This window comes from Tinamus guttatus, unplaced genomic scaffold (genome assembly GCF_059628265.1).
Source record: "Tinamus guttatus ecotype Peru unplaced genomic scaffold, ASM5962826v1 Tinamus_guttatus_pri_ptg000330l, whole genome shotgun sequence".
NCBI lineage: Eukaryota > Metazoa > Chordata > Aves > Tinamiformes > Tinamidae > Tinamus > Tinamus guttatus.
The window spans coordinates 2,377,492-2,404,574 of NW_028288864.1; the positions used below are offsets into that span (position 1 = coordinate 2,377,492).

General features: G+C 39.8%; 3 protein-coding genes across 5 annotated transcripts in view; 2 read left to right on the forward strand and 1 right to left on the reverse strand.

Moving 5' to 3' along the window:
- Positions 1-8,436, forward strand: part of GPR146 (G protein-coupled receptor 146) — a 39,653-nt gene extending 31,217 nt beyond the window's left edge. The window contains exon 3 of the mRNA XM_010217202.2: positions 7,122-8,436. Within this exon, the coding sequence (XP_010215504.1) occupies positions 7,165-8,166 (1,002 nt within the window). The 5' untranslated portion in view covers positions 7,122-7,164 and the 3' untranslated portion in view covers positions 8,167-8,436. The remainder of the gene's footprint in view (positions 1-7,121) is intronic.
- The window catches only part of CHLSN (cholesin), a 110,983-nt gene that overhangs the window by 60,953 nt on the left and 22,947 nt on the right, over positions 1-27,083 (reverse strand). The window lies entirely within an intron of this gene.
- Positions 23,412-24,909, forward strand: LOC148593819 (uncharacterized). Its single transcript, XM_088529402.1, has one exon. The coding sequence runs from the start codon at positions 23,440-23,442 to the stop codon at positions 24,445-24,447; it is 1,008 nt and encodes a 335-aa protein (XP_088385528.1). The 5' UTR covers positions 23,412-23,439; the 3' UTR covers positions 24,448-24,909.

Consider the following 27,083-nt stretch of genomic DNA (forward strand, 5'->3'; position numbering starts at 1 on the left):
CTGTTCACTTTATGGTGAATCTTCTCTCTCTTTGCACAAAGAGAAAAAAAAGCCAGTATGTCAGGTTTTCCGTATAGAGGCTCTTGTGGACTTCAGCGATAAAGCGAAGTCAGGAAGAGGTGGAGCAGGAGACCAGCCACACTCATCTGATACTCGGACCCTGAGATAAGTTAACAAAACAACCTCGTTGCAGGGAGTTAACCCATGCAGAGCCCCCAGCGCAGCCAGCAGAGCCACCGGCCACATAAACCGCTGCAGAGGCCCTGGCACAAAGAAATAAAAGCATTAAAAAAAAAGGAGATTTATTTGGAATATCAGATGTGCCCAGCAGATTCATCTGTCTCCAAATTCAGGACTCCTCCCACACAAGGAGTGACCATCTTGAGAGACCTTAATGTGGGACTGTTTCCCCCCATAAAACCGAGTTCCTCATTTTGCAGTAATTTCAATAGGTACCTGGTAACTTTTATCTAGGAAAAATAGAAAACACGAACGTGTCTCTTAGTCCCATAGTATTCCGTTGTTACAGCTTTCCATATTGCTACCACAATGCCCCCTACTAACAGATCTAACAGTTTGTCTCTTAAAAATACCCCTTAGCACTTTCTATTATGTTTTCCAGAATTATTGATCTTTTTGACTTTGTGGGGTTTTTTTTGAGGATCTTATCTGCCCTTGAAAGCTTTAAGTTTCTTAGAAAACGAGAGGGGGGTAGAAAGGGAGAGAAAAGGAAGCAAATCCACATTGTTACCCACTTATGCCTTAAGACAATACACATTGCTTAGAGTAATATTCTACAAATTTTTAAAACAGAAGAAAGTTATTCAGATCTAATGTAATATACATAAGATGCACATATGAAAAAACTCTTGCCATAATCTAAATTTCAGTTTTCCTCTCTTCCAAGCCATAGGCCCATCCAAGCTCATTTGTTAAAGTTTATTGATTATATGAAAGCAATTTACAGAGATCAGTTCTGACATTGCCTTAGATGAACCTGGATTCCCAAAGAGCTGAACAATCTCAATAGAAACAAAACGTGCACAGTGCAAGTGAGGAATTGTTAATAATTTATATAAATAAGAAAAAATGTTAAAACTAAAGCAAAAAGCCTACGTGCATGTATTTATTAGGTGACTACCAGGCCAAATAAGTAGGCATGGCAGATCATGCTAAAAGTGGGATCTGAATAACAAGGTAGCTGCAAAGCAGTGATATACTACAGAGATAGTATAAAAAACAGAATGAAGAAGCGAAAGGGCTGCTAACATCTGTGGAACAACAAGAAGGATCAGGTAGCTAGTGTGAGAGCAGGACCCATGGGATAGAGCTAAGTTCTGAGGTGCCCTGAGGACAGAGGATATTGAGAAGTTCAAGAAAAGCAGTTTTGAGCAACCTCAAAGGGTGACCAGAGCAGCAAGAGCATTTCAGATGCATGAGGATCTCTGTCCTCATTCATCGTGTCCCAGAAATACACCTTAGTTTTTGGGAATTCATTTTTATTGTTGGCTGACCATGCCTAAGAATGTATCCAAGGCAGACTGAGAGGTTTTGCCGAAGAGCAACAGGGAAAAAAAATGAGAAGAGTATCATACCAGGGAAACTCGGTGATGCGTCCCATACGATGCTATATATGTGTCATATAGCCAAATGATGGAGAGATGCAGTGTTAATGGTAATGGAGCCACCAGGGAGAGATAAAGAACACAAAGGGCAGGCACATGTGAAAACCAAGATTTCTGAAAAAACGGGGGAAAACGTATAGAAGCATTTAGGTCTGTCCATAAGGCACTCCTAAGGAATAATGGTAGACAGAGAAGGGAGGTAATAAGCTATAAAGCTGGAAATGGGCTCACAGCACTTGTAAATTGTGCATAATTAAGTGGGAGGAGGCAAAAGCTGGACAGATAGAGTCAAAGGTGAGGGCTTTGTTTTGTTTTGTTTTTGTGGGAGCTTCTATTAAAGCAGATTTGTATGGCAAGGGGAATGCATTTTAAAAGAAAGAAAATGAGTCTAATGAAGAAGGTGAAATGTTTGGGACGAAGGAGGCCAGAAGGTGCTGTGAATTAGCTTGCTGGGGTTGCAAGCCCTTTGCTCCATGCTCGCTCTTCCTCTCTCACATCGGACCAGGGGCAAAAAGTGTCAGCCCTGTAGAAGGAATGAAACTATCCCTCTTCCCACTGACTTACTCTTGCTTTTTTATTTTTAAGCATGCAAGATGGGTTTCGATTCCATGCTAATTTATACATTAATTATTCCTGTAATTTAGTCATAGCTCCTTTCATAGCGTACTGCACTACATTAACTACATTATAAAATGGAATCGATATCAATTACAAACATCCCGCCCGTCAAACTGGTCAATGATTGCACCATAAAGACGTAAATGATAGGCTTGGAAGAGGCCTGTTTTTCAGCCCAGCACCCAGCATCAAGCAGGATTTTCTTCTACACTAATGTTAAAAGCATTTTATCTGTGCTGTATCATTATACTATAAACAAAGGCAACTCGGCAACTGCATAAAGCAAGCGCAGCCCGAAACCTACTCGCCTGCACTACGGCATTTTCCTCCCTCACATCTAACCTGCACAATTTATTTTCTTTATACCTGGCCAACAACTCTACTGTGAATCCCTATGGCATGTATATAAACTAATAAGCCTAAAAAAATGCCATGTTACCCAGACTCCAAGATAACAGCAGTGTGGCACTTTCCGACTTGAGAGTTCAAAGGCTGATATTCCCCTGGAGGTGCAACTAATGATGGGAATGCTGCTATGCAGAAATACCATTCATCTTTTTTTTTTTAAGATTAATCAATAAATAATAATTTTTAGCATGTACCTTTCTAAACGCACCTTAAAAACACTGATGAGTAACTAAGTCATGGTTAATGCCTATATGTGACATTTCTGGCAAAGCTTTGCAGTTTCTCAGTCGTGATTTGAAGCAAGTTGTGTAGCCCAAAGCCCTACAGAGCTTTCAGCCTTTACTGTGCTTTGCTTTCAGTCTTAACAGATACTGTGGGACCTTTACAAGAGCCAATGAAGGCATGAATCTTGTGCCTGTTTAGAGACTTAGTTTACATGCAACTACTTTATTAGCTACATATGGTTTATACTGATATGACAACTTGTGAAAACACATATTCAGTAATTAGACAATCTAGATAAGAGCTATTTCACATAGATGATAACTGAACAAAGCAAGCAGACTAATCATTCACTTCTTAAACAAAAGTATATATATATCTGCACAGCAAGAGATACTGCTTCGGATGGATTTTGTTTAAGTCAAAGAAAATAATCAGCTTGGAATGACCATGCGTGACATTGCTAACCGTCCTGCTCTACAATTTAATCATGCATTAGAAATCTGGAAAACAATTCCAAGTGCAGCTATGGACTCTACAGTAGAACTAAGCATATTGCATTTTTTCGCCTTCATTAATTTAAAAGTTTTTCCTGTGCATCTTTTCTAAAATAATTTCGCCACCAAGAGCTCTCAATTTTTGTGTTTTAAGATTTTTTCCTTAAGCATAGTCACCTTTAATTTTTATGATATTTAAAAAACCCTGGCGTTCCATTAAGTATCAGAGCTCTATAAGTATGTGCTAACTAGTATTTTTCCTACTTCACTGCCTCCCCTCTAAACTTAGGCAATGACACTGTGATGCTCCTTCCTGAAGTTTTGAGGCACTGAAGACTTGATGGCACTGTTTGTTACAAAGTTATTCATAGTGCACATGCAATTCTGTCCATCTACTATTTATCAAATAGAAACGTTGAATTTCTCTGCCATTTGGGAGTTGCGGGGGTTTTATAAGAGTCAGAGTGCAGTGCTGGGTACAGAATCAAGAAGTGCTGGCATTGCCTATATAAACAACCTGCACTGAAAAAGGGTAACTTGATAGAAATTGAGTAACCGTTTTCAGTGTTTCTCTGGCAGTTAGCCAATAAATACCTCCTTAATTTAATTTTTAATTTCAGTGATGTTTCCACTGCTGTTTATTTATTACAGAATAATATTACAAAATCTCTAAGCGTAAGACCAGCGATAGGAAAGAAGTAAGGCAGCTCTAGGCTTTGTTTGCTGCCGTCAATGAAAACACCCTTTGAAGAAGGCAGTAGCTTCGCTTCCTTAGCCCAAGCAGTTTCCACATAAACAAGAGAACCTCCTCAGTGCAAAATTCCATACGAAATAAAAATCAGCCTAGAGTTCAGAACTCTTTCAAGCACGAGTGACCCATTTCAAGGGCACAGCAAACACACACTCTCACTTCCACTACTGAGCTATGCAAATAGCTTGAGAACAGTCACTTCTTTAATTTTGTTGTTTTTTTTAAAAAAAGGGAAGCAATGATACCATCACGAAGTGAGTCTGATAGCATATCTTAATGCCTTTTTAAAACAACAACAATAACAAAATTCAAGTAAATCACAACTTTTCTTTGTAGCTTGTATTACAAGCGAGCTCCCCTTTGTAAGCAGCACTAGCACTTGTGCCCCCTGAAGCTCAATATCCCCGAATACAGACTGCTCGGGACGTGTGCCGTACAAAACAAAACCTCAGAGTCGTATTTGATCAGGTTAAAAGCAAAAGCAGCGCTCCGGGGCCACGGCTGTGCGCGGGCAGGAGGAACCCCGCTCTGCGGGGTCAGGCAGGAGCAAACAGGCGCCGGTGCCAACACCGTCACAAAGCTGTTGGCCCCGGGACCGCGTAGAGCGCGAGTGGCACAGCCGAAACCCAAGCACGGGGCTGGGCTGGATCCAGCCGCGCGCTCCCCTCTGCGCGCAGCCTCTCGCCGCCTGTAAACAGAGCCAGGGAGGGGCGGCCCGGAGCCGCCCCGCTGCCAAGCCAAGCAGAGACTCGTGAGTAAGTTACTAGGGGAAAAACAAGTGCAGCGCGCGCGGCCGCACGCACGGGCCGCCGCGATGCCTCCCCGGCGCAGCGGGAGCCTCCCGCCTGCCCTCCTCGGCAACGCTGCCCATGGAAGCGGCGCGGCGCGGAGGAACGCGCGGCGAGAGTTAAAGGTAGGAGGCTCCAACGCGGGGCGGTCAGGGCCACGACGGAGGAGGCTGCTTTGCCCCGACTCTGCGCTGGAAATGGTTTGAGGGGATGAAAGTGCAGAAAGGGCAGAGGCAGAAGGAGGCGTTAGGGAAGGCTGAGGCAGGGGTGAGCAAACAGGAGGGCTGCGGGAGTCGCTTGCGCAATGCAGCGACCTGCGCTCGAACACGGCGCCCGGGCAGGGAGGCTCGTGCTTGGGATTTACCGGGTTGAACGGCCAAGTCTGTGGCGCCCTCAGGACTCGCCCACACGGATCTGCGAGGCCAAAAGGGGCGTAAAATGACAAAAGGCATTTCTGGGGAAGAAGGGGTGAGCAGGACCTGTGGAGCTGAGAAAACAGGTAGAGGGGCTCTGCAAAAGCAGGTAAGCAGCCTGCAAAAGCGGGCAACGATCGCGCCGAGGCAGAAATACTTCAGGCATCATTAGCGATGTGTTTCTTTAGAGAACGTGGGCTTATTGGGGGCTGTATCTAGGCTCATTGCTGAGGTAAGCTCTGCCATTTCGTAATTAACACAGTACATCCCTTAGTATTTCTGTCATTAGAAGAGTCCTATTTAGCCCCACTTTCAGGGTAACTCTCAGGAGCGGCTGTGGGAGCAGACGTGCCCCTCCGGAGCTGCGCTCAGCGCCGATGCGGGCAGGTACCTGCGGCTGATGTAACGTGGCCGGAGCAACCAAAGCGGCTTCGGGACAGAGCTGCCTAATGGGAGGACGTGATCGTCCCCGTGCCTGGGCTTAGTCACCCGCGCGCTCACCGCAACGCAGATACTTGCAAGATCTAACTCCTGGCTGCTGCTTGGGTTGAATGAAGCCCTAACAGTTCAACGAGGTGCAATTTTGGTTGCCTTCTGCTGTGCAAAACAGCTTTTTTCTTTCATGCTTACAAAATGCACACTGTGTAATTTAGGCTGTATGGTTCATTAAATGTAGCAAAGTTTCTAGTAGCATTCAGTTTAATTGCACAGTCTTTACTGGGGATTTGATTAAATCTCATCTTTGCTCTTTTTTTTTTGGAAGGAATTGTATGGGTACTGTTGTTTTCTACACATACTAAGAGGAGTGAACACAGAATAACGCAAGGTATCTGACACCACCAGAATACACTTGACTTTGGAAATCACCTGCTGCGTAAATCCCACACTGTCCCAGAAATGGCCTAGCAGGAATAATAACGATATTTTTAAGGCTGTAAATGTTTGCAGTTGTACTTCAGACAGCATTTACTGCAGCATTTTGAAAAGACACTTTTCATGACTGCATTGAGAACTTTACTGATTTCAGTTGAAATGTTACCTCTTTACTGATAAAAGGCAGCTGGACACCATCTATTCAAATTAGCATATTTTAAAAAGAAGTCAGCCTCTTTTGAGAGGGAAAAGGTAATTCTTGCCTTTTCACAAAGTCAGACTGCCCTGATATTAGGTTCCCTGGACTACAGAGGTCCATTGTTTTTTCAGAGCTAAACAGTTATAGGTTTGAAATCAGAATAGGTCTAGACCCATAAAAAAAAATCATTACATTCCCCGATTTCCTCTATCTTTGTCAGCCTTATCACTGACCCAGTATATATCCAGTCCCCTCATAGCTCCTTGGTTGTCTCCCCTAAATTTTCATCTGAAGAGATAGTTTCATACTTATCTTTACCACAGAACATGATAGGCAAATATATTCTTCAGTTTGTTGCTAAGATGTGTGGCTCATCTTTAATCCTTCAGTTCTTCAGCTATTGCTGTGTTACATGATTATTAGATGTACTAAAGATACTGTTTAGTAATTATAAGAACATCGTAGAAATATTAAAATACCAATGTAATATATGTATAGATGTGATTAACTGTTGAGTGTCCTGTAATTAATCCCTTGCTACTTTTGTTTTAAAAAATGAAATGTCAGTTCATTTACTAATCTCATGAAATTGTGAGCTACAGATGGGATGACTTTCTTCTAGACTAACTTACCTTGAAAACATCCTTCTATATTTTCTTCATACTATGTTGCATTTCATTTAGAATGTAATATTTGACCAATTCCCTTACTATTTCTCTCTCTACAGAAAAGCTGGTAACCAGCGGAGAAGATCAAAAGCCAAAATCACTATGTGGAGCTGTGAAACATTAAATAGTACCGAGAACAGCGAGGACCAGCATCTCTGCCATGACTTCCACCTCGTGCTTTCCATCTTTTCCCTTCTCTACCTCATTATATGTTTTCCGATTGGCCTTTGTTACAATGGCTTGCTGGTCCTAGTGAACATCTATAACAAAGCAACTATGACTATGCCAGATGTTTACTTTGTCAATATTGCCATTGCTGGGCTCATCATCAACGCTCTGGCACCAATGTACCTTCTAGGTCTCGCCAACACAAAATGGGCCATCTGGAATTCTAACAATGAAGTTTATATTACCCTCCTTATTTTATTCAACGTTTCATCCTTAGTTACCATGTACTCTACTACGCTGCTCAGTCTGGACTACTACATTGAACGTGCTCTACCTAGAACTTACATGTCAAGTGTGTACAACACGAAACATGTCTGTGGATTCATATGGGGCGGAGCTATGCTTACGAGTTTCTCCTCTCTGCTATTCTACGTCTGCAATCACGTATCCACTAAAATAATCGAGTGTTCCAAGATGCAGAACAAAGAGGCAGCAGATGCCATCATGGTCTTTATCGGATATGTTGTCCCAGCTATTGCTGTACTGTATGCACTTGTATTAATTTTGCGAATACGCAAAGAGGCTACACCACTGGATCAAGACACTGGACGATTGGATCCCTCAGTGCACAGGCTTTTGATCGCCACAGTCTGTACACAGTTCACGTTATGGACACCCTATTATGTAACTCTTTTGGTAAGCACATTTTCTAATGCACAAGGAAGACGAGCGGATGACAATTACAGTCGAATATTACACTTTACCAAGATATTATCGAAATTTTTGGCTTTCTCAAGCAGCTTTGTAATGCCTCTGCTCTACAGATACATTAACAAAAACTTTCCCAACAAATTACGACGTCTGCTTAAAAAAATGCATTGTGGGAATCAAGGGTGTTCTCACGAACGCACAGTAGTACAGCAAGTTATGACGTAGGGATGGAAAAATCTCCGGTGCTCAGTTACTACAGTCCTTCACACACCAGGACTCAGGCTGTGATACTGCTGTGTTGGCTCTCAAAATCACTGCTGTGAGGGTCCCAACCAGGGGGCCAGAAGGAGCCTTCAATTACGGTTTAATGAGACACAGTCTTAATTTTCAAATAGTGAAGTGCAGAAATCCTGTAAGGCCCTGGCCTATGTGCTGTAATACCTGTGACATCTAGTATATGCAGTGCACTGATCTGGTTACAAAGCGTAAGCTCTGTCTTCATAGTTCTGATATTTCTGCCTGAAGAAATATCTAAGCAGTTAATTGAAGTGTTGACTGAAGACACAGCACTTTGTGTCTTGTACAGAAAAAGGAATTACCTTATTTTCTGTGCAAAGAAATAACTAACAGTGCTATCTTTGATGAAGTAAATAGTATTTTTCAATGAAGATGATGTAGGTGATCTTTACTGAAGATCATATTACTCAATTATGTAAGTCCAAATAGTAATATGTTAATTATAAATTACATTATTTAATTTCTTTCTCCACCACTGAATTCCCTCTAAAATGCCTAATTTACGATTTTCAGAAATTATATTCTCAGTCAAAACTAACCTAAGATTTAACACCTATTTTAAATCTTTTTTTTTTCTGGATCTAACATTTAACATTTTTTTCCAGTGCTTTATTTGCATCCTGAAACATTTCAACAATTCAGAAATATTTATTAACAAATTCTAGGGGAACTAAGAAACATTTTCTCTGCACATTAAAATGAAGGACACAGTGGTTTACGAAGTTAAATTAAAATTTAACTAGCAAAGAATGTCTGGCTAAGTGTTATGGTCCACATATGTTCATGTAACAAGAGTAATTATCTTAAAAATAAATATGTTTATGATTAACATTTTGTATTTTCAAGGGATATGTTTGCAACAAATAAACTAACTTCTCTTTAATCTAGGGCATCACCAGAGGTTTGGAAACCATACCAAAACCTTCAGTACGTACTAGATTTTAAAATGGGAGCAGGGTGTATTCCTTCCAGCCAGCATCAGCCGAGCACTACAGATGGAGTTCCTCCCTCTGTATTGCACAGAGGTGATAAAGAAACCCAGGGCAGAATTCAAATTTGAGCATTTGGGGAGTATTTGAAAGCTATGAGAAACACAGACAAGCTGCAGGAGCGTCACCTACCCCACACTCACAGATTAGGAAACGTCGACGCAAAGAACTGGCCCTAAGTGGAGCTGTGCTACGGATGGCAGAGGGAGCACAGGTCAGACCCGTGTCCCCTGCCCTCGCGCTGGGCAGCCTTGGCCCTGGCCCTGCTTCAACGTGACCCAGTCCATTCATCGACTCATCTGCCACAACTCCAAAAGCCCCCATGACTTCATCAACAAGTGCGGCCTTTCGAGCTTCTGGTAGAGCAAAACCGAGGTGTAAAAGCAGAATTAAACCTTCCCCATTGCTCATGGCCCAGTTTTACCTGATAATTTGTCCCAGTTTATCAGCAGACGCATAAATTTTAAGTGGGAAGTAGGTGAGGTCATGACCTTCTCAGATCTGCAGCATTTCATATTTTACAGAAGCTTTTTTTCTAACCTGCAAAACCCTATATATTAAAAAATATATATTTCTATGGTGTGTTTTCCTGCATGAAAACTATCCAGCACAATTATATTGATTTGCGTCATAGTTTTAGCCTGCTGATCAAGAACACGGTAAGGCAGGAAGCCTTTATCGTTGTGCCGCAGTGACGCTACGGCCCGTGGTGCCTCTGCGCTGACATGGTGCTGCCTTTTTTTTGTATTTTTGGTAAACCACTGCCTCTTCTTTCCCTTTTTGCCCACCCCCGCCCACCCAGCATAGGAGTTTTTCTAAGAACTGCAAGCTACATTCTAATTTCTAAGCATTCAAACTCACATTCCACAAAGTAGTGCACGAGTAGGAAATCTCTCCCTGCAACTGGCTAGCAAATAGGCTCCTCTTCTTCCTATGGGAGGAAAATCTGGTTTCCTAAAACCCCACATTAAACCTCTCATGTAGAAGCTGCTATAGAAATTCTGTCCTGCTATGCAGGGAAACAAACTCAAGCAGGGAAGAACTGGCTCATGTGATGTGAACCAGGCTTACAAAACTGGGCCACTGCCAGGCCTGTGTGGCTAGCACACAGATTAAGTGCAGTTTTAACTTCTAGATTGCTTTCCTACTTCTATTTCCTCCTCCCAACTCATCCTGCTTATTGTGTCTAATAGGACTGGATGATATATTGACTTATGTCCTTTTTTCTCTCCAGGTTAAGTTCCCTGTTCCAGAACACTGTTCTTTTATATTTTCTCTTTAGAATTTTCTTGTTTAATTTTGTACCTCTGATCCTTTCCCTACTTCATCTTTTACTTTATCCTTGATCCTGTTCAGCACTCATATTTCCTTCACTCGACTGACTCTTGAGTTCTTCTCACATCCTTTTTATTTTAGAAAGTATTTTTGCATATATCCTGGAGAATATACAAAATGTGATGGCAATCGTGTAGTCAAACAACTTTTATAATTTAATCAATTAGATTAATATAGACTCAACAAATATTTTAAGAGTTGGGTGAGAGAGAAGATACTGTGCCATGGGATGAGTGACTGTTGTTCTTTTAAGGAAGTTCTGAACTCTTGCAATACCCTGAGCTTGGTGTCTCTTAAAAAGCAAACTTCCAAAAACCAACAACTTTGCAATATTTATACAAAAAGCGGTAGATGCATTAAAATACTTCAACTAATACATGGTATCAAAAATACAGGGGAACTTTAATGGACAGATCTTTAATACGCAAAGTTCTGAAAGTGGAGCCTTCCCATTTCAATACCTGAAGTTTTTTGATGACTTTGTAAATACGGGCTTATCTATTTTACATTTAAATAAATATGAATAAAGTATTGTATATATGTGCAAGATAAAAATCAGTCTACTGATGTAAAAAGAATCTGCAAAGAATTTATTAAATTATTTCTTAAAGAATCATTTAAATGTAAACCTCTGAACAATGAAGTGTACTGTATGTTACTGTATGTATATAGTGTATATTAGAAAGCAAGCACAAGCTAAGTGCCATTATTAACAGTGTTATTTTCTCACAGAATTAATTTTAATATTTGAGTTGATCTACGGCTTGCAGCCCTCTTGCTGAAGAGCCAGTTAAGTCAAATCAATAAACTAACAAAAATGTTCATCTCTGTTTCTGCTGAAGTTATTAACACGGCTAGTTGCAGACAGGTTCCTGGTCCCTGAGCTGGTGCAGCTCCTCGTTTCACAAGTTTCTGTCTGGGACACAAACCGAGGTGGTCTCTGAAGAGCTCATGTTCAGCTCATGAAAGCAGGCAACCACTAGAAACTTTCTGTCTCTGTGTAAAATGAGGAGTCAGAATCTTCCATATCATGTCTTAAAACTACAGAAATGCAAAGCTTCATAACAGAACTAGTGACTCATACAATTTTCTTAATAAAATGCTGAAACATGAAAGTCTGTCTGGTTGGTAAGTGATTTTTTGCCTTTCTTGACAAAAATCCAAGTGTAGATAACGTTAAACCAATGTTGCTTCATTGCATTATGCCATCACAAACTACGTGACTTGAATGTCAAATCAGGGCGTACTGAATTATCATTTTTTTCCCGATCACAGTTCTGACATCATTCACATCTCACTATTTGTCAGCATGAAGTTGGCTGGGATGAAAGTAAATCCCCCAAACCAACATGAGAATATCACTCCTCCGCCCTCCTACCCTCTGAGCTACAACCTTTTCAGCATGAAGAATCTTTCAGCTAAAAGGATGGACTCACTACACCACAAAAATACAAGTCAGTGATGAATGCTTCCACTGCTCGTGTCCCCATCCCATCATCTCCCTGCGCTGCCACACGAGAGAATAGAAATCAACTCCCTGCAGAACTTCCCTTGGTTCCCCAACATCACAGATGTAATAATATATAGCTCTAACACCGCAAAGGCAATTTAGCTCTAAGTGTTTTAACATCTTTGATAATACATTCATTGTAGTAGTCACATATGATCAAAATTATCGGTCACCGTGGATCAGTTAGTTTACCCTGCATATATGAAAATTCCTATGTGGTTATACATTCAAAATTATTAATTTGTCCCCTGTAACGTCTAATTTGGAGAGTCAGCATTTCTAAACGAACACAGCGAGCAATAATTTCCTGATGCTTCGTTTCTCAATGTTCTGTGCTGTAGCCATTACATGTAAAAAGGCCATGTTTCTCATCTTGATAAGTAAAATCCTTTTTATGTAAAACAGACTTGGAAGATCTTAAGTGAAAATGCACTTCATTAATAAGTTGCCAGTGTACTGGTCTACAGTTTAGCAACGGCTGATCTTCGGCACAAATGCAAGTCAACTCAACTGATCAGATACCATCATTCAAGTCACCAGGTTTGTACTGGTTCAAAACAGGCCAATTAGGCATCAGAATCAGCCCTTTTCACAAATATTTCACTGAAGAAAACCAGGAAAATATGACACCTATGCCAAAGAACTCAAGGGAATGTAGCTTTGGTTGGAAATCAAGGCTCAATTACACTGGTTTCATGCTATGGGCAAGTACATAATTGAAAAAGTTACTTCTTGCTTATTAAAAATGAAAGCAGTACAGTGGTCAGGCTGGAAACCTTCTCCTTTTCACTAGCTTTATCACAGTTGCACAGCATCAGTAATAGAAAATAAAAGCAGAATTTGGCTCCCAAGTTCTCATGTAGTCTCCATTCTTCTCTTAACTAAAGACTTTGCAAAGCACTGACTTTTGAGTAAGTTTTTGCAGCTGTGAAGTCCTCAACACACTGATGAATCTGAAACATATGCACTAAAATCAACTTCGGCAGCTTTTTACTAAGCGAAACCTCATGTATTTCTGACTGTATCATATAATATTCTTCCTAAGTGAAAGCAACCTAAATGTGCAAAACCAGCTGTGCCGACTACCATGGCAACAAGTTTGAAGTGTGAAGTGTTGCTGGTTTTATTTCCTGTAACTTTCTGTTATATATCAGAATACTTTGACATATTCTGCATATATTACTTTTCCACCAAGAGAGAGGAAAAATTATTATCTATTTTGTTATTCGACTTGCTTTCCCACAAGCTTTCCATGTGATTTCTTCATATTCCTACCTTATAAAGAATTTTCACTTTTAATTAAATTCACAAATATGCTCAAAGCTATCTACACTCTACATCTTGCTGAGTTCTTGCAAAATTGCAAATCACGCCAGTAAGAGATTTGAAAAAGTATCAGATTCTTAGCAGAATATTTGATGATGCATTATATGGAAACATAAATGAGAAACAGCATATGAACTGTCAGCTGGGAGTCCTGGAGAGAGCACTAATAGGAGAAGAAAGAAAATAGAGATTTACAGTTAGAGACATCTTGCAAGAATATACCAATTTGGATCCCAAAAGGTTTGACAGGAGGTATAATTCTGCTATGAAAGCACAGACGAGATATTAGACTCTGGATAACTAAAGTTAACCTTCACAAATGCCTTATTAAACTCCTAAATTAACATGCCTTTATCACAAATCACACTAGCATCAAAAGGAGATTCTTCTATTGATCATTACTTGCATGTCTAACTTTATTTACCAACTGTAACATGACTTGAAAAGCCTGATTACAGCAGCTAGGCTTACAAGCTATAGCTCAAACTTCTCTTGGAGCTGGCAGAATTTCCATATTTGTTTCTTAACTCATCTTCAAAACTTTTTAGAGAAAATTTTGAATTTAAACCTGGTATTGGAAATACCACAGTACCATAGCCTTGACAGAAAACGTTTTAGACACTCCACCTGGTGGTCACTAGCTGAATACTCTTGCAGTTTATTACTAAAGCCCCAAGATTAGTAAAAACTAATTAAAGGGTTTAAGTTAATCATTAGGAAAAAAAAAATCAATCCCGGGTTCTGGTTAAACACATATACATACAAACTGGTCCTGTCTGCATGCAGTAGAGTATTGCTACCAGTATCTGTAAGAGGAAACAAATTTAACCATAACTTTTATCCACTCATAGGGTAGAATTTATTTTGTGATTGATAGGAGCATTACTTTATAGTAATACTATATATATTATCTAGTAAGAATAAAATAATGTTTATAAAACAATCACATTTCAAACAATGCCCGAAAAAGCCATTATAAAATTCCTAATGGTGAATCATGAGCAAGCAATTCTGAGATGGGAAGGCTGCAACCAGCTTTAAATCTCCAAGCACAGCCAGACTGTCAAATCTAAAAAATTCACACAGCCCCATGTACCTTATACTCAGTTTTTCTGTTTGCCAAGAAAGAAGTTGAATCAGCTTTCCAGTGAACTCGCATACGTAATCAAAGCATCTGCTACTGCTAAGACCCATAAATCCTCAGTTACCATGAAAACAGCGTAAGCATCTGAATTCCATTAAACAAATAAACCCACACCAAAACCAAACCAAATATGCAAGTAATATAATACAATGGAGGCATGAAAGTTCTTTTTTTTTTTAATAAAATGCAACCATAGTAAAATTCCTTTCATTTTTTTTTTCAGAGCTAGAGATTTCAGTTTCTGTGCACAAACTTCCCCAGTATTTTTATGTCAAAGACCAACAATTCCATGTTGTTTTAATCAAGGACATAAATTTGCTTGCCATCAAGTAGTAAAATACCAAACATATGTAAAATTAAAAGCAAAACCTCTCACAAGAACAATTTTACAGAGCTACTTTTAACTGTGCATGAAGGTAACAGAAGCCTCGGTGTTCAGTCCCTTCGCAAGCGTAAGGTAGGATTTTTTTCCATGAATCTTGAGTCACTGCATTAATAGCAAGTGGCCTTGAGGTGCTAAAATGCCACCAAGAAAGGTCTCTAAGATGTAGTCTCAGCTCTTGAAAAGACCATCAAAGCATCTTTAACTAGCCAAACTCTATGACTAATATCCTACACAGGTTGTTTGTTGTTACTTAATTAAACCCAAGGAAAACTGAGCTGGAAATGCATGGCAGTTCATGGAAAATATTTTTGAAAAAAAAAGTCTCCTAGTTAACAATTCAAAATTCTAATCACACAGCAATTGCTTTGCACCTTAACCATAGTACACTGAGGAATGGGCGGTAACAGCTATTGGATACTCCAAGCCAATCCTATGGCATGACACAGGCAAAGTTACCTTAATATTAACCTTACATCAAAGAGCCAAGAAAAGATGCAGGAGCAGGAAAAGACAGGGCCATCTAAAAGACACCTCAGACTTCTCATGCAATTGGAAATGTCAGTGGTTTCAGAGTCTCATGAGCTAGTAGCCCTCACCTGCACTTATTTTAGGAGAGAGATGAGTTTCTCATCTAGCACCTATCTTTATGAAAGAGGCATCACTTCAAAATCAAACCTAAGGCTAGGGATCTTAGTCTATTAAACACATCAGCAATACAGGACAATTAAGAAAACAGTAGCTTTCTATCAAAAGAAATAAGGTGTCTAACATCTGCTTTCTTTATAAGGATGTCAGCTGCCCTGCACTGGATATATGTATTTTGGCAGAGAAAGAATAGTGTGAGTTAAAAAATAAACAAGAGTTTTGCCAGCAGCAGCAGCACACTGTAGGTAGCTAGTGCAATGTCTGTTGTGAGCCAGTCCTAAAATACTGCCACAGAATATCACACATATTTAAGTTCAATAACTTCTGCCTTTACTGCCTCACCTTATCCAGAACAGTATTATCACATACTAACCTTGTCCATTGACAGTGTGCATGCTAGTCATGAACCATTAAGTCACTAATGAAAAACACTTAATTTATACATCATGCCACACATTTAATCCCCATGCTTTGAACAGCTGAATTTGCTCCTCACTGATGTAACTAAACACTGGTTTGTTTTGCCACTGTTTTCATATGACTTGTACCCTGTGATCATTCAAGCAGATCAGGCTGAACTGTGTTTTTGTTTGAGAAAAGGCAAAGCTGATCACAAACCCAGCAATATCTTGCTTCTCTTCTAATATTGCATTAACTTTGAAACAGGACAGTTAGTTGCTGTCAAAATTACACCACGTAAATGTTAAAATAATTCTGATTAAGTTTTGCCCATTTTCATGGGCAAGGCAGAACTGAAGCTATCGATGTGGAAATCAGCATGGTCTAAACAGAACCAAGTATATGCAGCTGGGAAACACGGATATTCTAACTGCTGGTTCTCCTGTGGCCTTCCATTTATTCCAGCAGCTTGGGAGGATATATATATATATATATATACACACACCTGTAAAGTGTACATACTTCCCTGTGTTATTCCCTGTATTAATGTAAGCCAAGCACTGAAACTATAGCACGCTGCTTTGCAGGCTCTCTGTCATTGCCCAGTTCAACATGAAGAATGATCAATGTTATTTCCCTTTAAATACAACTGAATAATGCAACTTTACACAGCCCCAGATCACCCCGTGCTGCTGCCGAGCAGAACTGATGTGACGGGTCACGTGCGAGCGGGCACTGCCTCGGTGGGGAGGAGGCCCCAACGGCCGCCGCGGCCGCTGAGCGCTGCCCCGTGCGTGCACGTGACCCAGGATGGAAGCTCGAAATTCAAGTTACATCCTCCAGTCGAGGGCCAAAGACTCTGAGGTTTCCAAAGACTCTCTGAAGTTTCCTTACAATTTCCTAAACAGTCACTCAATGTGCATAAGCAGTTTAAATGTGATCTCCGTACAGCCCTAAGTCCTAGGAAGAATAAGGTAGCACTTGAAATCACATATTTTATGAAAAATATGCTGAAGATAAAGAGGGATGATCAAACACTGGCTACAAATCCTACAGAAGCTATTGGAGATGTTCAAGAAGTTGCAACAACAAGGACGTTCTTTTCCGAGGTGTGCTGGTATGAGAAAGGAAGATGCGTCTGACACCTTCTGAACTGCAACCCCCTCCATCCCTCCTTGCTCATTTGTACCTGAGCGGCTCATTTATGCTGCTAAGAAGACTGATGCTGAAGTAGACTCAAAACATACTACAGGATCAAGATCCTGCCTTTTCACACTCCACAGTCATTGCAGAAAATCTTATCAAGTAGCTTATTCCATGTTTACATTACTTGGGTGCTCCAAAAGGGGAGTTATCTCACAGACCTAATGGGTAAGGGGGGAGCATCCTATTTTAAAGGAGAGATCTTAGCATTTTTGCCATACACAGGGTTTGCATCAAGCTTTTGTCTTGGAGTTCTGTTTGATATTTACTCAACTGGCCTTTTCATGACTTCTAAGTAGCACACTCATTAAAGAAAAAAAAATGTAATGCAAAGGCTGGTCTAGATGAGTACAGTTACTTCATGAGCAGGAGGAAAAATCCACTGGATGGCCTCACATACTTAGAAATAGCCGGGCCAAACACTACTTTACTGTTTTGAAATATCTCACTGCCGAGGATAATTTGAACTTTAAAGTCACATGATGAAACCATAGGTTTGCTAAACATGCAACGTGTATGGTTTGAATTGCTTAAACCGAGTTCCTGTTTCCTTTGCTGAACTGAATGTTTTCGTAGTCAGCGACTGTCTGGATTTTCCATCTTGATGCACAGCAGCTAAAGAAGGGACTGTAAAATATACTCTGCTTTCTGCATAAGTAAAAAAGGGCTGTTTTCTCCAGTCAATAGTTACATTTCATCTGACTTGTGACAGAGAAAGCCTCAGCCAGTTCTACCTGTGGAACATTTTCTTGAAGAGGTAAGTGTTTTATCTTATTTTGAATATGCAATGCTTTTTTCATCGTAACAGGATACAAATGTGATGTCAAGGTTATAATTTGCAGTTTTTAGTTCTCCCTTCATTAACACATGAAAACTGCACAAGATTAAATACTGCATCTGGGAAACATCCTCATAAGACTAAAATTAGTAATAAAGCTCAGCTTTAAGTAGAGTCAAACTAGAGGCTGTAAGTAATTAATTGCCATTGAACTGACGATAGTTAGCAAAATATTGATCAGTGGTCTTGGAAAAAGACCCTAAGAGTCGACCTTTAAAGGACGAACATTGTTCAATAAACCTAGCGACCCTGCAGGAACTGTATGGGGCAGGAAACACGTCAGCAGCGCAAATAGAAGATTATGCTCCGTTACTGTCAATTCATTTATATTTTTGAGAAATCAAAGCTTTCAGCTTCTCACAAACTGATCATTTCTCAGAAGTTAAAGTTAGGATTTCTTAAACCTCACGCATTTTCCAAAATGTGTACATTTTGTCGTGGTGAAATTGCAAGAAAAATGAGTGCAGTGTTTTGCATTTCAATCTTTAGCATACTGCAGTGTGCCACAACTTTTAACTTGGCAGACCTGGTAAAAGCAGTAAGGATAAATTCACATATCTCGTTAACCCCCAAAAATGATCTGCACTGTTCTCAATGGCTGAAACTGCTCACGGCCACAAAGGGCTGAGTGTCACAAGGAATGTTGTGCCTATTGCTTTATGGCTCAATGAAAGAGTATTTTTCTTCTAAAGGCTGGTGAGGAGCCGCAGAGACTGCCCTGCCAAACTGTGCACGTAGGAAGAGCTTTGGTTGCCAGGGAGAAATTCCCTGTTTTAGGAAAACTTTTTTGTAGACTAAATTAACTAAAGTTTCCTTGAAACCAAGACCTTCATCTAGAGTTAATCAGAGGGGGCAAAAAAAAGGAACAACGAAACCTTACGGACCAGGCTGTTCAATACTGAAAGTAATCTTTTCACAACTTGCTATTTTTAAACTGCCTCCTAAGCACTATACTCATTTGCTCAGCTCCATATGTTGGAGTTGAAGGATCGTGCGTTAGCTAGGCTCCAGAGGGGGAAAAAAATGCGTTCCCTTTGACTGCTACCAAAAAAGGCAAAGCGGGGAATAGTGGGAGAGCAGTGTCAGAAAGAGCCAAAACCCAAGACCAGAAAGGGAGGCGAGGTGAAGTTAAAGAATGATTAACGACATGAGAGTTAAGCTCTGCTCAAACGAAGCAAGGGGGACAGAGGTAACGCAGGGACAACGCGCTGCCGGCGCAAGGCAATGCAGAACGTACAGCAAACAGCAACCGGGAGCTTCCCTGGATCTGAGGGACGGGGCAGTGATCTTGGGATAAACACGACTAGGTCTGAGCTCTGCCACGGTTTCCACACACGTGAGCTGTGAGCAGCTGTTCTGAAGGCAGTCCCGGCTTCCCGTGATTCGAGAGGAGAGGTGAAGTCACTGTCTCAGATGGAGGAAAATCCAGTAGCAGCTCGTGGCGCTGACACTGGAGCACGGCAGATGCCACAAGAACCACAGGACACGGGCCCTCCTCGGGGTGTTTAACACCCTGACAGGAACTGAGGGATATTAATCACAGCAAGAAGAAAAAGAGGATAATGAACTCCTTATTACCCTGTTATGGAAACTCTGAAAGCATTTTGAGAGGAAAAAAAAAAAAGTATTCTGCTGTATAGACATAGTGAAATAAAAGATGTGGAAAATTAAGCGCCCTCCATTGCTCTGTAGCTCCCATACCAACACATCTTTTTACTTTAAATCACATTAACATGACCAAAAATCTACAAAAATTTGCAGAGATGTTCAGCTTACCACAGCAGAAGTTGTGAGCCTTATCCCATTATTATTATTGTAAGCATTCCAGTTTAGTGCAGGGATAAATTTCAGAGATGCTTGTAAAGGCTTAAGATATCTAAAGGTAGACCTGCAGGACAGATTATTGCCTTACAGTCAAAAGCCCCTCTAAAACTGCAGAATACATGATCATAAATGCCTTATAAATGTCTTCCTGCATCTTAAGATCACATTAGCATGGCATTCAAGAGTTCTCTAACACCAGATTCCCCAACTATCTTTAGTTTAAGTGAATGTCAAAATTAATATTTATATTACTTATAATTATATACATAAATTTGCACTGTTATTTCCAAGTGAATATTTTAAATCTAGTTTGAGTAGATTATTTTTGCTTAGTTTGAATCCCTCTCCAAATGACATAAGCTTAAAGAGACACACATAGAAAAACAATATCTAGATGAAGAAAAACAACAATCCTAACAACACTTTTTTGCCTTTTTTTGTTCAATAGTAATATTAAATAGAGGTCAGTGTCTATAAACAAGAGGTACTAGCTAGTTTAAGCTATTTCAGGTTTTCATTTGGACATTTGCAGCAAATGAGGCCTAGATACATTGATAGCCTCTCAGTAAGAAAATGCAGTTCCAGCATTAAAATATAACTTGAAAACAGGTGGATACAGGAAGAGGATCATGAAGACGCACTTAAACAAAAAAAAATACACAGGAAGTTGCAGTTACTGGAATCTGCTGCTTTATAGCTAAGTTTCCTTGTTTTTTGTTAAACACTCAAAGGATAGTTAAATAAAAGAATAAACCCATTGCTCTGGTCAGAGATATATCTAATATCAGTACCAAGGCCAGATCTTAACCTCCTGAAGCTGCTGTATGGAAGGACAATGCCTGGCCGAAGGGGCAAATCTTCTCCGCACGCTCATGGGCTTCCACATTTCCTTGCAACACCAGCAATGGGCTTCAGACCTCTCCTCCAACCCAAGGTCCAACTTTGACTTATTCCTGTTCCTTCACTCGTGAGATTTCTCCTGGGTATTTAAGGAGAGATTAATTGTGAAAATCAAGACTTCGGGGTCTTTGGGTTTCCAGGAAATAAAGAGAAATTGGAGCCGCGGGCAGAAGGCAGGAGAACCCAGCGCGTCGAGCCCTGCAGTCGCGGCTCCCTGGACAGCCGAGCACTTTTATGCTGGCCACCACAAAACAGCAGCTATGTGGGCAAATATGGGAAGGACAGAGCACTGCGGCTGCTTGGCTAATGAGAAATTTTCTAGATTTTCTTCCCAGCACTTCAGTATCTCACAGTTTATCAAACAGAAGTTAAAATAATTAGCCCTATGAATTTGGTTTTAGAGCTCTCAAAAAATGGAAGATAAACTTTGCTTTTCAAAGCTATAGGGACACAATCCAAATCTGTCTGAGCTTCCCTCACGAGCCACCAAAATCAAGCATCGAAGATGACTTAGAAGTCAGGCTAATCAGCCTTATTTCAAAGTGATACTTCAGAATTATAACTTATGAGGGAGAAGTCATTAGCATGAAAAAATACAAAAGGCCAATCAATTCACTAGAGTTTTTTTCTTCCCTTATTTTTCTTTCTTTTTAACATCCTTACTCTTCAGATTGAGCACTTCAACACAAACATGATTCTCTTCTTAGTGGCACATATTAAAAATTAGCTGAACAGAAATACAAGCTCTACTGCAAGCATTTAAGATCCATTTCCTTAATTACCAAGTCAACCATGTTTCCTCCCAACACCTCTCATCTTTGAAAAGATTTTCATTCCGTTTTTCTCTAAAACTTTATGCATTTAACAACCTGTTTTTTTAAGCTTCAATATTATACTGGCTCTTAATTATTAATTCACTTCAGACATTCCTGCCAGCTTTGCCTCTCGTTACTTTCCTATACGTTGCACCCAAACTGACAGCTTAGGATAGAGCAAGTCAGATCAGCTAACTTGAGCCTCCTGCTAGTGCACCTGGAACATGAACGCTCCCTGTGCGCATTAGTCCTCCCTGCAGTGGAATCTCTCCAAAAATAACCATCTTTGAGAAAGGAAGAAATCCCGTCTTTAAGGGGACAAAGGCCATTGCTGAATCAAAACATAACTCCATGGTTTTATATAAATGAAATTATAATTATGTAAGATTATATATACATTTAATCAAAGTCACTCTGATAAGTCAACTTTTCTAATTAAAGCCTGTATTAGAATTCCAATTTTGGGGAGAGATTAGAAATATCAGAAATGTGAAGTAGTGTCAGAGGTAACAACCATAAATGAACTGTCAAACAGAATTAAGAGGCTGACTTATCTATAATGAACACTGCTTAAAAACATTAATGTGTCTTTATGAACTTTTACCAATTTAAAATTACTTTAAGAGTTAACACAACTAGGATTTCTTTATAGAAAAATACATTATGTACAATTGTAATATATTGTTGTTGATTGCATAGAATCTTCTAATAAGCAGAATTTCCCTGTCCTATCTTTGCCTGACTTACTCTTCATACACTTTGCTTAAATAAATTCAGTTTATGCTTTGCATAAAACTCAATAAAGAAACTAGACTCTGATCTAACACAAAACTGCATTTTCACAGTAGCAGAAACATTAAGACAACATACCACAGTCATTATAGCTAACCACCTCTCTGTATTACTCTTAAGAGGCCTTATTCTCAGGAATTTGTAACTGTAACAAAATCTGTAACATAATTTTAAAAAGTTTTTTTGTATTTTATATAACTTTACATAGTTTTATCAATAAGCCTATAATGCATGGGTAAACATTTGCTCAAATTCAAACAAGCAGAAAATCATTATGTTTTGCAGCTCTGTGTAATAGCTGCATCTAAAGCAATAGTATTCTTAATGTATAAAGATGCTTCGGTGTGAAAGCACTGCTTGTTCACGGTCATTCTTAAACACTTGTATTAATTTTCACTGGGTTTCTCAGGACAGACTGAAGCTATGAAAATCTTTATTTTTCTACAACAGAAAGAAAGCAAAACTAAAACGAAAGAAGGAATGTGGTTCTTGCCTCATATTGGGATTATCTGGGCATTCTCCTCAATGTGCAATGTGAGCCCTGAGACTGTCATTTCCACTTGCCACAGAAGAGTGAAGCTATTTTGTGGCTGTAACTGCAACCCAAATACTAAGGTTACCTTCCATGCTGCCTTTTATCTTTTTTTTTTTTTTTGGCAAACAGTGAGGAAAAGGGGCTCCACCTAATCACAGATCCAACATTCTTCCTCATCTGAATTTCCAATTTACAGAACGGGAAACATGAACACAGTGAACCTGTACTGCTGTCTAAAAAGCTCTGCTGCAATGAATTTGTATCATCCTGAAGTGAGGAAAATGTAGAGGAAAGCGGAATCAGATAAAAAAGAGTAAACTTCCAGAATTATCTGGCTACAAATATTGTTATGTAACCTAGCTTGAAGTTAATATACAATATACTCCCCAAAATCCATTACAATTATACTGAAGAAGTAGCTCATAATCCTGATTACACATGCTATTTAATATACAAACTAGAAACAATGCAAAGTGTCCTTTAAAACCTTTTCTATCCTCCTTTTACGTTTCAGTTTCAGACGTCAGAAAAACAGGAAATAGACACTGCCCAGAAGAAAGGATGATTTCTCACAACATGACGTGGATCAGCTACCCAAGCAAGAACTTTGCTTTTATCTCCCCAGAAGATATTGAAGCATTCATAGCATCTCAAAACATCATATCAAGACTTATGCACTGTTACATTGCCTTTTTTGTACCCATAGGATTAATAGCTGGCATATGTATTTTGATCATTTTCATAAAGAATTATTTGCGGGTCAAAGCCATAGAAAACTTAGACTTACTTTTTCTACACTTCACCATCAGCAATATTATAATGATTTTTTTTTCATTCACTGTCATTCCCAGACCTGACTATATAAAAGCAACCCACTTCACATGCAAAATCCTATCTTTTTTTTTCAACTTAAGTTATTTCAGTTCTCAGCATCTTTTCATTTTGGTGCTTCTCATCGTTTTACTCAAGAGATTTCCACCAAGGACTGCTCTAAGCAAAGCAACCCAAAGTCCCATATTGGCTGTTGGATGTGTACTTACATATGCCTTCTGTTTGTCACTGTGTGAATCAGTGCTGCTTGGCACGGATAACTATCACTTGGAAACCGATTGCCAGTTAGATCCTTTATTTGCATGGCCTGAATATGAGATCATTAAATTCACCTTTGGATTTGCAATCCCATCATTTCTTCAGATAATCTGTTTTACTGTGCTCTTTGCTAAAGCAGCGCCCGCTCGGTCTCCACCCTTACAGCTGCACATTCGTACATACGTGGCTGTGGTACCTATAAGCATAATCATGTTTATATGCCGCCTGTTTTACAGCATTATGATTCTCCGCAGAACGACATTCAAATTACAGAAAAGCACTGGAACTCCAGAGAATGAGCTCGTGATGAACATTGCAGAAATAGTGTTGTTCTGTGAGAGCTGTACTAGTTTGGTATTTGTACTTTGTTTGCATGAACCCTGCAAAGATGCAGTCCTCAAAGTCATACAGAACTGCAAAAAGGAAAATAATACCAGCAATCATGAAGCATCTGTGAACCACGAAAGCACCTCTCAGTAACACTTGCTTTTTGAAAACTGTCATTTTTTCAACTCTTTGTCTTCAGAAAGGGTAATGGTTCCTTGTTTAGACCCCGAGCTTGGACTACCGTAGAGCTAGGAGTAGGGGAAGAAAAAATATATTTGGGTCTAGTATTTGCAGCGATTTATGAGAAAACATCTCGGCTTTTTGGTCTCCCATCTCCCCCCAAGAACTTTTTAATAAATCCCTACATTCTACAAATGTTACTTCTAAGCAAAGCAGAAATAAGAGCATGTTACCACAGAAGCATGCTTTTGCAATAAATACCAGTGCACTGGCAAAGATGAAGACAAAAACACAGCAAAAAGCAGCTCTGAATTGCAGGAAGAATCTGCAGCAAAAGCATTTTCTCAGCTCTGCTTTCACTTGGACTGGAATTTCTTCCCCTACACAATACTCCTATTTTTTATAATCTTGGTTAAACCCAGCAGCAACAGCAGTGAATTAGGAACAGCAGTGAATTAAGCTTAAGAGTCCACTATAATCCTAAAATTATACTGCAATGCTATAAGTTTGCTACACTGCTTTTATACATGTATCTAAACTTGCATAAAAGAATATGTAAATTCTATATATTTTATATATATATTTCTATATAATGAATAAAGAAAGCTTATCATTCTTTCTCCATTTTCCTGGTTTGGAATCATCAAAGTGTTAAGCTTTTTGTCTAAAATCTTGCAGCCAAGAAAAGAAGAAAGAAAGAAAGAATGAAAACCCTGAAATGGAAATGAATGGATGTAAACTCTGGTACATAAAGTTCTGAGGCTCTCCTATGGCACTGAACTGGAAAGACCAAAAGATAGCTAATTAGAACTTTTGCACAAGGATGAAGGCTTTTTGTTAAACTTCTCAGCTTCAACCTTACTTTAAGACTTAAACTAATTATAGAGTTAATTTGTTCTTGATAGGTTCATTCGAAAGTATGAAGTATTACACGTAGGAAGAATCGCACTGGATAATACCCTAAAGAGAAAACAAGATAAGTCAGGCTCAGAGGAGTATAACTGAGGTTTCCTTTTAAAAAACAAAAAGAAACCTGAGGCTCCATTTCCTGTTTAAATCAAGGCTCTCTTGAAACAAGATAGGGAATATTATACATGTAGCTAAGAATTCATGGATGAATGATGCAAGGTAGGAGAAGAAAACCCACCACCACCACCAACCTGAAATGAAGTGCAGAGCAGCAGCTGTGGTTTGCAAGTTCAGCTGTAGCCCTCTAGAATCAGTAGAATCAGTAGCTAATACAGGCTGAGATACAGTATGAGGTTCTGGGTGCTTGCTCTGAGCACTAAGTTATTGCTACTGAATTTGGGCACAGACTAACGTTTCCTGCCCACTGAGGGCAGGAGGCAGGGGAAGAGAATAGAAAAAACAGGGAAGTCACAAAATCATACTAAATTTTGGATAAAGATGTAGACTTGGATTACAAAGCTGTAAAAATATACTGATGTGATGGGGAGCGCTCAGAAATGACCTGAAGGTTTTCATAGAATCACAGGATGGTTGAGGTTGGAAGGGACCTCTAGAGACCATCTAGTCCGACCCCCTGCTCCAGCAGGGACCCCCATAGCACGTGGCACAGGGTGACATCCAGGCGGGTTTGAAGATCTCCAGAGAAGGAGCCTCCACAGGCCTGTCTGGGCAGCCTGTTCCAGGGCTCTGTCACCCTCACAGTAAAGAAGTTCTTCCTCACACGGAGGTGGAACTTCCTGTGTTTCAAGCGTGTTTTTGAGAAGAGCTGCTTTCATGCTTAATCGTGTACCTTTGCATGGCACTTACCAGGACAGGAATTCGCTGACTGAAACATGCTACCTGCATGTTAAAGGAACTGATCTATTTAATTGCATTTTTATGTTTGGAAAGTCTTCTTCACAGGGTCTAGATTTGGATGGATAGTTGGTACAAAGCAGCATGGGCTGGCGTCAATCTAGTCAGGAACACTTTCTGCAAAACAACAGCCAACTGGATAAATGGAAGAATCAAGAACATTTCTCCAATAATAATTCAGTATTTAGATCTAGTATTTAGACATATGGATCTAGTCTCAGATATCTACGTCCTGAAATTTATGGAACATGACTGTATCACACGCAAGTGCAGAGCAATAGGTAGTCTCACTAACTAGGACCATAAGGACCAAAGCTTCGGCAAACGTAAAAATCAACTGATGTCAGAACTGTATTCTGTCAGCTTGTTTTCCTGTTTAATTTTGTTCTGCTGCCAGCATGAACAGATGGATAATTAAAGGAATCTACATCAAAACAGACCATTATAGAATCTGGTCAGAAAGGAAATACGTAGAGAGGATTCATCTCTTCCAACAACAAGAACCTGTTTTCTAGCTGCAAGAGGATTTCTCAACTCCAAATCCAGCATCAGAGCTATTGTTTTGCACCTGAAAAGAGATTAAAAGATAGACTGAAGATCAGCTTGGACCAGAAAGAAGCTTGAAGAGATAAGTGGTAAGAGCTGCATGTCAGCGAAAAAAGCTGACAGACTGAGTGAAAGATGGCAAAAGACACAAGCTGTCTATCCCAGTTTAGACAGAGCATAGCATGGCTTCAGCTGCACCACAGATAAAAAGGTTATTTTTTAGTATAGGAATATGCACA

Coding starts and splice junctions, on each gene's coding strand:
- LOC148593819 (XM_088529402.1), top strand. CDS start 23,440: ATGATTTCTCACAACATGACGTGGATCAGCTACCCAAGCAAGAACTTT.